The sequence below is a fragment of the Tiliqua scincoides genome, chromosome 8 (genome assembly GCF_035046505.1).
Source record: "Tiliqua scincoides isolate rTilSci1 chromosome 8, rTilSci1.hap2, whole genome shotgun sequence".
Taxonomy (NCBI): domain Eukaryota; kingdom Metazoa; phylum Chordata; class Lepidosauria; order Squamata; family Scincidae; genus Tiliqua; species Tiliqua scincoides.
Window position 1 is genome coordinate 45,246,835 of NC_089828.1, and position 14,056 is coordinate 45,260,890.

General features: G+C 45.3%; 1 protein-coding gene across 3 annotated transcripts in view; it reads right to left on the reverse strand.

Moving 5' to 3' along the window:
* GOSR1 (golgi SNAP receptor complex member 1) overlaps window positions 1–14,056 on the reverse strand; it is a 55,408-nt gene that overhangs the window by 33,567 nt on the left and 7,785 nt on the right. For all 3 annotated transcript variants that reach the window (XM_066635609.1, XM_066635608.1, XM_066635610.1), the window contains one exon: window positions 11,181–11,255. In XM_066635609.1, coding sequence (XP_066491706.1) covers window positions 11,181–11,255 — 75 coding nt within the window. The remainder of the gene's footprint in view (window positions 1–11,180; window positions 11,256–14,056) is intronic.

Consider the following 14,056-nt stretch of genomic DNA (forward strand, 5'->3'; position numbering starts at 1 on the left):
AGGCATTTGCTTCAGCATGGGAAAGGCGGGATATAAATTTTTTAAACAAATAGTATAAAAATGTTTGCCAGGCTGCTTTTAATGCAGACATTGCTAGCAGAAAAGCTTTGCCTGTGGGCTTGAGAACAGAGAAACTCAGAATGCTGCTTATCTTGCTAAGTCAGACCACTGGTCCATTTAGCTCTAGTTGTCGACACTGACTGGCGGAGGCTCTCCAAAGGTTCAGAAAGGAATTTTTCTCTGCAGTACCTGGAGAGACCCAAGACTGAACCTGGAACTTCCTGCATGCAAAGCATGAGACAGCTGAGCTTGGGCCTCTTGCCCAAATTACATCTAGGGAGTGAATCCAGGAATGGTGGTACTCTGGGTTTTGTTGCAGGTCACATTCAGTAGATTAGCAAATCTTACAAGCAACCCTGTAAAGTAGGCCACTAGCATTAACATAATATTGCGGGTTTGGGTGGTGCTGATATAAGAACCATTGCTAGCTTAAAGACACCCAGTCAGTTTGTAGGAAGGTTTTAAACAGGGACTTTCTAGCTCACCTGCTGAGCCACGAATGCTATACCAGGTTTCTGCACTAGAAACGCTTTGGAGCATAAAGAAAAAAATAAATATATAAATGCTAAGTATTAATTTTTCTGCTCTCTAGAAAAAGCTGCTACAGTAAACTTCAGAGGCCCCATGAGTTTATCCAAGCACGGAGAATGAGGCCTACAGTATAATGGGACTCTATTGCACCAAAAGAACAGTCTTGCTGGATCTGGCCAAGATGGGTCTGCCCATCCAGCTCAGTCCTTAGCAATGGCCAGCCAATCAGACACCTTGGGACAGTCACAAACAGGGCATGAAAGCAACAACCCTTTCCTGTTGTTTGGCCCCTTTATCTAGTATTTATTTATTTATTTATTTATTTATTTATTTATTGGATTTGTATTCCACCTTTCTCCCCGAAGGGCACCCAAGGAAGCTAACGATCAAGTTAAAAATACAGATAAACATTAAAAATACACAACACTTAAAAACAATTAAAATAAGATAAAATACATAGCAGCAGACTGAAAGCACGCAGTAAAAGACATAAGTTATAAATTTATAAAAACAGCCCTTATTGTGCCTCGAAGGCTTTCCTGAATAAAAAAAGTCTTCAGGCCCCGCCGGAACATTAACAATGAGGAAGCTGCTCTCAATTCAAAGGGGAGGGAAAGCCATAGTGCAGGTGCCACCACCGAAAAGGCCCTGTTTCCGGCCGCCATTCCCTTCGCCACTCTCAATGACGGCACAACCAACAGGGCCCCTTCTGATGACCTTAGGGAACAGACCGGATTATACGGAAGAAGGCGGTCTCTCAAATACGCTGGTCCCAAGCCGTTTAGGGCTTTAAAGGTCATAACCAGCACCCTGAATTCAGCCTGGAAACGAATGGGCAGCCAGTGCAGCCGCCGGAGTAGCGGCGTGATGGAGTCAAACCACCAACCCAGCAACTACCCAAGCTGCCACATTCTGCACTAGTTGTAGCTTCCGGACCATCTTCAGGGGCAGCCCCACATAGAGCGCATTACAATAATCTATTCTTGATGTCACTATGGCATGGACCACCGTAGCCAGATCCGCCTGAGACAGGTACAGCCGCAGCTGGCACACCAGCCAAAGCTGGGCAAAGGCACCCCTGGCCACAGCTGACACCTGGACATCCAGGAGGAGCTGCTAATCCAGGAGAACCCCCAAGCTGTGAACCTGCTCTTTCAGGGGGAGTGCAACCCCATTCAGAGCAGGGCGATAGTCCAGCACCCGCATTGTGGATTTCTGCACCAGGAGGACCTCTGTCTTGTCTGGATTTAATCTCAGTTTGTTCGCCCTCATCCAGATCCAAACTGATTCCAGGCAACACTCTAGGACAGCGACAGCCACCCTGGAGTCAGGTGGAAAGGAGAGATAGAGCTGAGTGTCATCAGCATACTGATGGCACCCAACTCCAAATCCCCGGATGACCTCTCCCAGCGGTTTCATGTAGATGTTAAACAACATGGGGTACAATATAGAACCCTGTGGCACCCCACACCTCAAGGGCCAGGGTGCCGAACAGGAGTCCCCCAATACCACCTTCTGGGACCTGTCAGCCAAGAAGGACCGGAACCACTGCAAAACAGTGCCCCCGATCCCCACCTCGGCCAGCCATCCCAGAAGGACACCATGGTTAATGGTGACGAAAGCTGCTGAGAGGTCCAAAAGGACTAGCAAGGATGCACTCCCTTCGTCCAGTCCTCGGCATAGGTCATCCACCAAGGCCGTCTCCATCCCGAAGCCAGGCCTGAAGCCAGATTGAAAGGGATCCAGATAATCCGCTTCATCTGGGATCCTCTGGAGCTGAGACGCCACCACCCGCTCGATCACTTTGCCCAGAAATGGGAGGTTCGAGACTGGCCGATAATTATCCAATACAGAGGGGTCCAGAGAGGGCTTTTTCAGGAGGGGGCGAACCACTGCTTGCTTTAATGCCAGAGGCACCACCCCCTCCCTCAAAGATGAATTTACTACCCTCTCTGTCCACTCGGCCAGTCCCTCCCGGGCAGATCTAACCAGCCATGCTGGGCACGGACCCAGCGGGCAGGCAGATGGCCTCACACTCCAAAGGATCCTGTCCACATCCTCAGGTTCTACAAACTGAAAAGAATCCCACAAAATAGGATTGACAGGTGCCACGGGGACATCTCTAGACAAGTATTCAGAGGTGTGCTCCCACTGAATAAGGATTTATGCTAATTTATAGAAGGTAAACTGTTGCTCTGTAGTCCATGCGGCCCCCTCCCTTTTAGACAAACACATTTGCTTCCTTCACTGAGGATTAAAGAAAAATCCCCCCCCCCCAATCAGTAAACTTCAGAACTTCTCAGGGCTACACTCTCCAAAAAAACACAAGTGCTGAGCTGTCAAACCTGTTTCCTCTTAGTCCAGCACTTTGCAGGATGAGCAGCTGAAGCCCATTCATTCATCACCAAGTCCTGTACCTCTGCTTGATGGAAAGCCTCATCACCATGAGCAGGGAGGGGAAAGGAGAACCACACAGTGGATGAATTATTTACTTGGCTTGCCTAGCCTAAAAGGGTATTAACAGAGAAAGTGGGGCAGAGCAGCCCTGTTTGGCTGGACAGGGCGGAGAGGAGCAGCCATCAGAAACCAAGCATGTTTTGCATGCATGCAAGATCCGGGAGACACATTTGCTCTTCAGCATCCTCTGACAGAACATGGAAAAGCCTCAATAAAACTGAAACAAATTCATAGACAGCATCCTGCTGGATCAGACTAGGGTGGGTCCATCTGGTCCCACTTTTTGTTCTGACATTGGCCAGGCAGGTACTCCTGGGAGCCACACAAGGAAGGTATGAAGGGGACAGCCATACCCTGCTACTTGTCCACAACATCTGGCACAGAGCGGTATACTGCCATAGAGCATGGGGGCTCCATTTTTCATTATTATGGCTAATAGCCACAGACAGACTTCTCATCCTTCAAATATTTGTCTAATCAAATCCTTTTTGATAACCACTTAGGTAGTTTGATTTTATCATTTTTACTGCTTCATTTTTAATGCAACATTAGCTGCCCTGCTGCTCTTTGGGTGGGCAAAGACCAGATAAAAAATCTAAAGATTTAAGGAACTAAAAAGGCAGTGGTCACCTCATCATCTTGTGGTTGTGAAGTCCATATATGTGGGGGGAGGTGCATCTGTAGACCCATTGGTTGCTGGATTCTTGCAAAGAACTAGGAGCTAGGTGGACCTTGTTCTGATTCAGTAAGGCACTAAGGAATGGAGAATGTGCATGATTTTTTTGTACTATATCTCTCAAAAGTTTCAGACAGAGAAGGGTCTTTCCTAGCCCTGCTTGGAAATTCTGTTAGGAACTGGACCTGGGACCTTCTGCAGTCAAAGCAGGCACTGTGGCTGGGATGCTCGTGTCTAAGAAAAAGCAGAAGTAATAAATCGCAACAGAAACCCAGAGCGAGCAGATGCTGCCTTTAATGGGCGCTAGTGCTCTTATACTTCCCTTCTTAACATGCATGGTCTGGGTCCAGCAGAGAACCTGGGGTGCTGGATAAAACCCTTCTGCACTTCTCTTTCAAAAGCAAGCCCTGGAGAATTCTGGAGGCTACGTAGCATTGGGGTAGCCAGCCACTTGGTCAGACTGTAAAATCCATACCATAGAAATAATACAGCAAGGAGCTTGCACAGTCCATTCTGCATCCTATATCCAATTTCAGTTGGCACTCTGATTCTAGGCTTCTCACTAGGCCAGTTACTACAACATTGGGCTACAAGGTTAATCTCTCTGCTACGGTCTCTCTGTCAGCATGGACACAATTTTCACAACTGCCCTCCATCTCCTACTGTCCCTTTCTTCACTGCCACCATCAGCACTTTTCAAAATTAGACTGTGCATGCCAACCAATTCAGTAATTCCCACCTCTCTCTGCAGGGTTGGGGAGGCATGCTTACATTCTCGTTTCTAAGCTTGCACTTCTGCAGCTGTCCTGCTGCCACCAAGATATCCACACACCCCACTACAACCCATTGCATGTTCTACATGCCAACAGAATACAAAGGGTTCACAGTCATCTGTGCATATGCAGAGGTTTCAAAAACAGTTCATAAAAAACCCAGTACATTTGGAAATAAGCCAATTATTCTAAACATGTACCAAGCAGCACTGCCAAGGTAGCCATCTCCAGTTTTTGCTAGGCAAACTGCACAATGGCTGTGACCCCTCTGATAAGGGCTAAAACAATTTGGTTTCACACATAGATTCAGCCAATGTTCATCACGAATCTGTAGGGTGGCAGGGAGGGCAGGAGGCTTTCTAAGCTATCCATCTGCCTGGTTTCTGTAAACTTTGCCAAAGCACCCCGCCCTTTGTCATTCAACCAGGCAAAACAAACAGCTTGAAAAGATCATCTGAGCAAAACAAAAAGAAGAGAATCAGAGAGAGAGAGAGGGAAAGCATAAATGATTTAATGGCTTGGAATCATGAGAGCCTGAAAAAGCTATCTAGCTGGATCCTTCCCCCCACACAAGACAGGCCAACCTGCCCATCAATCCACATAGTCCAGACTCCAGTCAGTCATAAATAAAGAAGTGGGTCCAATGTCAACAGTGTCTGCAGAGCACAATGGGTCCAGATTACTCACACAAGCCAGCCAAGTTGTATATTGCAGGAAAAGACAAAGAAAAGCCTCAAAGTACTTGCCATTCTGACATGGGCAGAAAAATGTACTCTCAAGCGTAATTAAATCTCAAGTATGAATGAAACCCACCAGAAAATTAATCAGGTGGCTTATCCAAGTCACTGGAACACCTAGGCTCCTAATACTTTGTGTGTTCAAAAGACACCAGCTGGTGCACTCCCTCCCAGTCCAGTCCATTGTCAGTCTTATTCATCACTCAGTCTAATACCTGCACCAGTGCCAACAGTAGTAAACACTAACTAAGCAGATGCCCTCTTAAACAGGATTGGTAAATCAGGAATCAAATCTCCTCAGTGCGGTTATAATGTGGAGGTAGGATTTGGGTCAGCTCTATTGTTAAGCAAAAGTGTAGATTACAGCACAATTCAGATATTTGCTTCTGATGCCCTGGAAAGGGTTCCTCCTTGTGACTTCAATGGCATACAACCAAGAAATTGCCAATTGCAAGCTATTTGCCATGTACTTCATCAACCTAAACATTGTACAGATTCAGGCATTCAAGTCTTAGTATCAGTGCCTTGGATGTAAAAGGCAGAATATCCACTCAAACCACAGCAAAATCCAAAATGCAACGTGTTCCAGAAGGATCTCTGGAAATGTTAACCGTTTCACCTTCAGGCACAAATCAGCTTCATCAAGTCACAGGATGGTTCTTGACTTCAGTTGACCTCTCCCCTCTTCTGCTCTAATCACACCCTCCTTGGAAATTGAACTAGAACCACCAGACTCCCTGACTGGACAGGATAGTAATATCTTCTAGCCCACAGCTGCACAGCCAAAACCACATAAGCACTGATGCTCCAACCGCTTACCCAGAGATCCCCAAATGTTCATGGCAATTAGCTAACACATCTCCAGGAGAAAGGAGGAGAGGAGCTCAGCATAAGTAGCAAGAAACTCCTAGATGTCAAGTTTCCAATAATACCTAAAAATATCCAAATTGGCATTTGAAACTTTACTGCTCTGCTCTGGAAACTTTACTGTACAACCCAGGCCAGCAACTAATTTTGGCAGAAGGTCATTCTAAAAAGGTGGGAGGAGGACCCCCAACCTTTCCCACCCCTAAATGGCCAGCTGCCAAGTCTCATTGCGGCAGATACTGCTCATTCACACCCTCTTTTCTGCTTCTGGAGTTGGCAACCAAAGAGCAAGATGGCGCTACTCTTGGGACTGCATCTGACCTGGGGACCACCAGATGCCAAATCCTTCAGGATCTTATTATGTTCTAATGTCACACTTTCCTTTAACACCATAGAAGTTCATTCTGATCTTAGCATAAGAGCAGCCTTGCTGGATTGAAGCAAAGTGAATCCACCTGGAAGAACATCCTGTTTCCAACAGTGGCTCGAAGGATGCCTCTGAGAACTCTGAGGCAGGACATGAAGGCAAAAGCACCCTCTCCTGTTTGTCAGCATTAGGTATGCAGAAGTAAATGGCCTCTGTGTCTTGTTCAGCTTATATAGCTGCACCTCTCCTCAGTTACCCAACTCCTCTTGCAGAGTTCCATAAGTCAGCTATCCACTGCATGAGGTGGACTGCCATGCACCAAGTTGGACTCTTGGTTCATCTAGGGTAGCGTTGTCTAGCAGAAAAAGCAGCCGTCTGAGATTTTAAGCTGGTGGGTTGTCTCCGGATCACTTGAAATGTACTGCCAAAGACTGAACCCAGAACCTCTGCGCGTAAAGGAGGTCTCTATCCTAAGCTACAGCCCCAGTCCCAATCAATTGGCACTTCCCCTTTTTCCTATTAGTTTCCCTCAAGTGATTCCAAAGTACAATTTGAGAGAGGAAGATGCATCGTTTTTGTGTCCTAGCTAGTGGAGGCTTCCCTCAATGTTTCCATTTCCCTATTCACCTTCTGCTCTATCTCATCCGCTACTACTGCTTTGTTTTCTAAATTTTTACATAATCCAAGCAAAAACCGAATTGACCAAGCATATTTAACTGAAAGAAAAAATATTTTTTATAAACCCCTTTCTTATCTAGGCTGAAACTGACCATCTAATGATAGCCTTACCAAAATTCGTAAAAAATCTACCTGTGCTCCATCAGTCTGAAAAGGCTCCAGAGAGACAAACTGAGTGAATGCCATTCAAGTTCCATCAAACACTGTGAGGAAACTCAATTAGCTTTTGGTCAAAGATATGTTGAAAGAAATGTGATGAATAGCTCCATTTTTAGCAATCGGGTTTATAGCATATCAATCAAACATTTTATAATTTAAAGCCTCACACAACCCAATTAAGTGCACTAAAGATAAATGAATGCTTAGGAGTTTGCCAGACATGTGCCATTCTGTACAACAGCTGTACCTTCCAATCATGCATAAGGTCAAATCCTATCATAATAACTTGGAGTTACAGAACATCAGAACAGACTATGCATTTCAGCCAAGCACATGCAGAAGAAATTCTCAGGGGGATATGGTCAAGATCTGCAGGAGAGGAAATTCCTTCACAGTTGTATGTACATAGGTGGGGGGCTGTTATGTTTCCACAAGAACCCAGAATGAAACAGAGAAAAATTCAGACTCCTGAAAATCTTAGTAGTTTCTAGCTCTTAGGACAGTGAAAAAATGCTTGAAAGACATGGGCATGCTAAAATCTCAGGAGCCAGATGGGTAGCGAAGACTTTAATTCCCATTTGGGTATAGGATTGTAACATAGCGGCATCTGCTTTACACGCAAGAGGTCCCATGATCAATTCCTGGCAGCATGTCTAGGTAGAGCTAGAAAAGATTCCTGCCTAAAAACATGAAGAGCGCCAGTCAGTGCAGACACCACTGAATTAGATGGACCAAGGGTCTGACGCAGTACAAAGCAGCTTCCTATGTCCATGTATAGCTATGGGCTTGAGCTTCAGTGCCCGGCATAGCTCACTGTCCCTTCTCAAGGTTAGAATCAGCAGATCAAGGGTCCAATTCTAAACAGCGCACGCTGGCTGGCTGACTGACGGTGCACGCTGTCGCAAACGTGTCATAAAGTGTGTTTGTGAGGTCCTAGTGCCGGCCAGCACTGGGCTAGCACCAGTGGAACACCGGTGCTCCGCGGTCGTGTGGACGGCCAAGCAGCGGAGAGGTAGGTGGAGGTGTGGAGGGAGGCAGGGAGGAGGGGTTCCAGGGCAGGGGAGGGCGAGGAGGAGGCGTGCCAGGGGGAGGAAGCTGGGTGGGAGGCAGGACTGGTGGAGTTCTGCTCCACCGGATCCTGAGCATTCGTTTTGGGCCACTGGCTCAACACAGAAGCTCTTGATTCTATGGCGACCCAAGGGTTGCCGTAAAACCAATTAGCCCCATTACGGGGCTACATGCCTTACCCAAGGGAAGGGGACAAAAGTCCCCTTCCCCCGAGGAGCCGCCAGCGCTGTCCGGTTAGCACTTACGATGCCGCAGCAGCTACTTTCGGCACCATGGCAGCCCCACACTGCGGGCAGCATAGGATTGGGTTGTAAATCAGGCACAACAAGGAAGTTTGCGAAGTGTATGTAGCGCCTAGAATTCTGCTCTTAGTGCAGAACAGAACGCACCTTGGAAAGGTTTTTATTGCATAACACCACTTAGCATTTTAAAAATACATTTCAAGACCTGAGGCACTGCACAAAATTCCACAGTCCCTTTATCTGGTAGTGCAACAGCTCCTCCCCCCCGTATGGGACAGAGTACACCAATTTTTTGCCAACATAGAAGGCTCGCTCTATGGGGACATTGAACATCAAATCAGCATTCAGTTCCACGGTCTTACAGTGCCCATCTCTGGGAATTTAATAACATTTGTCTGTTATCAATTCACCACAACAGATAAGAGAGTGAGCCAAAACCACTCAGCGATGTTTACCACCCTCTTTCTGAACACTTCAACGCCAGCAAGCAGCTCACAGGAAAAGGCAGGATACACAGACAAGGTTGATCACCTATTCCTTGGTCCACCCCAGAAAGTAGACAAAAATGCAATTTCCTTTCAGAGTTTTTCATGCACATTTGATTACAGAACAACAAGAGAAGCTTCAATAGCTACTGGAAAGGCTATGCTCAAGGCAGTTCTCAGAGAAAGAGCGCCCCCTTGTGCCCACATGCTGGCACTGTCAAGGCATGTCAAGAGGATTCCAAATTTCAGCACTCTCCAATTGCTGCAGTTCTGTTGGGTGTTTCAGCCCATGCTCATACAATTACAGTGCAATCCTGTGCATGCCTACTCAGAACTAAGTCCTATCAAGTTTCATGGGACTTACTTCCAGGTAAGAGTGTATACAGGACTGCAGTCTTATGCTAATTCATGAGGCCCAAAGATGATTACCCAAAGACACATCTAAATTTTACATCAGAGACAAAACATTTTGTTTACCATTTTGTTGGTAAAGAAAAAATATTCTCAAAATCTGGTATGCAGATTTTAGACATGTGCTGTGGCACTTTAACAGATTGTGGAAAAAGTTTTTGAAAGCTAGAGCTCAGTTTATCAGATAAAGTAATCCATTATTATTAAAAATATTAATACAGGTACAGTACCAACTATATACACGGCATTTTATGTAGGATAAGAATGCCAGGCCTGAGGGGTTTTAGATATATAATTTGACACAGGGAAGGCAACAGAGGAAGGGGAGGGGAATGGAGGCTGGGGGGAAAACAGAAAGAATGTGCAATTATTTCAGTTATTCATGATATGGGGACTAGGGAGTTGTGCCAAAGGCTTACAGAAAAGGCAGGTTTTAAAGAAGGGGTTTGAAAGGAGCAAGAGAGAAGGCATCACACAAGTGGTGACCTAGGAATCCATGAAAGCTGGTGTCACAAGATGTCTGTCTTAAGATGCAATAAGACTCTCAACTGCTTTGACTTTATAATTACAGATCTTAATCAGCTGTGAGGGGAGGGGTGCACACAGTAAAGTCATGGCTTTTTTTAGTTCTTTCAGTTCTTAATTTTCTGCCTCTTCATAAGCGACTCAGTTTAATGCAAATAAATGTGCATATTTTCAAAACCTCGATATAGGTGCCTTTTAGAGATACTCGTACAAAAGTAAGTGCTAGAAAATGGAAGCAAATCCAACTGCTCATTGTTAAAGGAAAAATCCAATTTTAACCCAGTCCACAGGTGTACACATTTGGTCCCTGTTGTGTATATGCAACGGGCAGAAATGGCTTAAGGATGTCCTTTACATTCACCCACAACAACTAAAATATGCTGTCACTGATTAAACTGACCGTCACTGATCAATCAACTAGAATTTTAATTAATCTATGGGTTAAAGCTTGCAGCCATGGGCAATACATTTACGTTTCTGAGACTGAAACCAGTGGTTCTCAAACTGGGCACCACGGTGCTCTCAGTCACTGCAGCAAACTCACAAGGGCACTGTGGGTCGTCCCCGGCAGCCTCTTTATCCCAGCTCTCCTAGGTGTCACAACCTCGGATAGTACAATCCAAGATCGCAGAGCCCATTTTTCCAGCTCTCTTGGATGCCACCATCTTGGACATCGTGAGATCTTGGGCAATCCGAGATGGCAACAAGAGCCAGGAAGAAGCAGCCGCCAAAAAAGGGCACCTCTTCATACAGTAAGTTGTAAGATGACCACAGTAATTTTGGGAACCTCTGCCTTCAACTGCTGTTTAGGGAACAAAGTGCCTCCCCCCACATCTCACAGAAACAACTCTGGTTTCAGCCAAGGCACACTAGGCCTTCAGGGTTTGGTGGAGGCACTTAATATCTGAAGGAAGGAGGCACTTAACACCCGAAGGAAGATGTTAAATTTGAACCCCAAATGTAGCAATTACAGAACACTTTACTTTTTCCATCTTTCCCTTAGGCCAGAAAGTGATGAATTAGGGCTCTGGCGGCCCCAGGAATGAGTCTGAGGGTCTGCAGACAAGCAGCAGCTACAATCAATGTCATAGCAGGAAGTCACCATTTCGCTCTCAGGAAGAGCTGGTCCCAGATGCAGACTTACTTTCTAAGGTGTTCGTGTTCCTTCAGGAAGAGCTCTGTTCTTCTGTTGTTCACGCCACTCCCACTTTTATAGGACCTAAAACATTCAGACAAAAGAACTAAGGAGGAAGAAACACATAATTCCTTCCCACAGGGATTACACAAACAGTTACTCTGAAATGTACCACATTTAGACATGATGAGATGAAAACAGTAATGTTGACAATCTTAACTGGAATATGAACACCTTTTCATTTCAGAAGGCTGTTTATCTTAACTGATTCTTTGCTGCTTATGATTCTATTGTCTATTTTGCTGTCTTAATTGCTATTTATAATTTTGTTTTGTGGTGTGATGTTTTCATTATACTACTAATAATTATATTTTATTATTCTATTAGCAACTGCGAAAAAGGAAGCAGGATAACAATATAACCCATTACCTTGGAATGCCAGATGCAGGGAAGGGCATCAGGATACAGGTTGTGTCTTGCTGTCTTTTGTGCTCCCTGAAGCATTTGGTGGGCCACTGTGAGATTCAGGAAGCTGGACTAGATGGGCCCTTTGCCTGATCCAGCAGGGATATTCTTATTTGCTCAATCTACCCCTGCACAGATTGAGGCAATCTGGCCCAATGCAGCCCCTCATTTCTAACAGAAGAACCCACACTCCACTTATACACTTCAGCATGGGACCTTTTAAACCCTTCCCCATTCAAGTGATCAGCAACAGAGATTCTGGCAGATGCCCTCTCTGATCAAGCTTAGTGATTCACTCCAAGATACAGGCAACAGCCTTCTGATTAAGACCTTCTTCCCCAGTGTGATCAGCAACTGAGGTTCTGGCAGAGTTTTCCCTATAGCTGCTTATTCCCATTTGCTAGTCTCTTAGCTCCTTAGCATAGTAGAAAAGGAGATTACTTAGACAGGGTCTCTGCTGCCATCCTCAGTGGGGAAGTATTTGGCCAGCACAACTCACATGGAAATGACAGAAGGCAGAGACAGTGTAGCTGGCCTTTCAGCCCTTGAGCAATTCAAGACTGAGATTAGTGGCCAAGCTGGGCACAGTTTAGCCTGGGTACTCCAGGGGTATGAAACTGCCACCTCAGCCTGCCTGGCCTTCTAAGTTCAAAACAATGTTTCCAAGGAAGTCATCTGCTCACAAAATACAGACTCAAAGGGCAGAAGCCAGGAACCTGCACTCAAATGCATACAACTCCTTGGTTACAGTAGTCAGTTCCCCCTGCCAACAATTTCAGAGGTTCTGCAGATCTGTGAAAGGAAGAGGAAAAACCTCAGGGGCATATAACCTCAAGGGTTTGGGATAATTTAAAAAAGAGATTGAAAATAAAATGGCCAGTGATGCAATGCTGGGAGCAGCCAGGAACCTCAGTGTGACCCAGAAGTGGGTCATTAGTGCTATTTTTAGCCCCGATAGTCTTGGAAACCATGTGGTTCTTACCACGCAAAGGTAAGAAATATTATTTTTGTGCTTTTTTTCTTTTTTAAAGGCATTTTAATGGCAACCACAGATTTCAGTATCAGTGGGGTGTTCGGGAATGGAACCCCTATAGACACCAAAGTAGCACTGTAAATGTTCTGTCAATCTAGGTTTTATTGCAACAGCCAATAAATGCCTTTGTGTGTTGTTGTTTTTTTCTTTAGGGGCTCTTACAAAAAGCTGCCTTGCATTGGAAAGTTAATTTCCTTGTGCTAGGTAAGGAATTTTGTAGCAGAGGCAGCAAAAGTCTCTCACAGTAATCAGCTGAGCAGGCGTGATGTCACAGAAAAAGAAGCAGAGGAAAACACAAAAGTATGCAGCCTGGAAATTTAGTTGCTGAAAGGGAGGAGTACAGCAGGCAGTGGACTGAGAAACAGGAGGTGACAGAGGAAACCATACATCCAGGAAAGGAATAATGAAGAAGTACGGGAGAGGAGAATGCCAAATCAGTTTGATTGCAAAGGGTCTCAACTGTAGCTTGAGGTCATCTTACCTGAGTGATATGGTGTCATTTAGCTCTACAAGAACCTTTCTGTGGTAGACCTGCTATGCAGAGGATCTCTGGGGGCTAGGAGAGGGAAGATGCCCTGTCTTTCTACACACTTTCAACAATTATTCTTTCTCATAACTTTTACTGGTCACAGGGAAGTGAAGGATAACTTTTCGGTATGGGCTGTTCCTGCCACAAAGCAGAGCAAACTTTATCACTTCAAGAGGCAGATGGGGGGGGGCTTGTCAGGCTTGCTTATTAATGAACTCACTTCTAAATGAACTTGCTTTGCATCCTTATGTGTGCACAGTGAGGCAAACAAAGAGAAATCTTGAATCTGTTCCTCTTAGCAAACACAAAAGCAATGCATGCATGAATGCGGTCTAACAGAAAATATAGGAAAGGAAAGCTAATTTGAAAGAAAGGAAAGAAACAAAGAAATGGGAGTGTGATTTTAATACAAAGAAATAGAAAGGGGAGAGAATGGGGGATTGGAACAGAGCTCCACTTCCAGCTGCAAAATGACTTGGGCCAGCATGGCTTGCTCTTAAAAGCTACTGCTAGCTAACCGTCTGAGGATAACACATACAGTGCCTTTCACACAGCCAAATCAGAATCTTGGGCTATTTCTTGGAGAACTGAATACTTCATGGCACCCTGAAGGATGGTTGCTTAGTTTTGAAAGCTGGGGACTGAAAACAGGAAGAAGCTGCAAAGTGTGACACGAGAGGATAGCCAGATTTCATTTTTCCTGCTGTAGTGCACTATTTTAAAAACTGTCCACAGCTGCTGTTAGAGATTATTGAATGAACCTGCAAGACCCCTAAAAAGCAACCACCATGCTTTAAAGGCGCTTGTTGTAAAGTGAATTATGAGCCACAAGTGAGAAATTTACACCCAGTGCTCTTG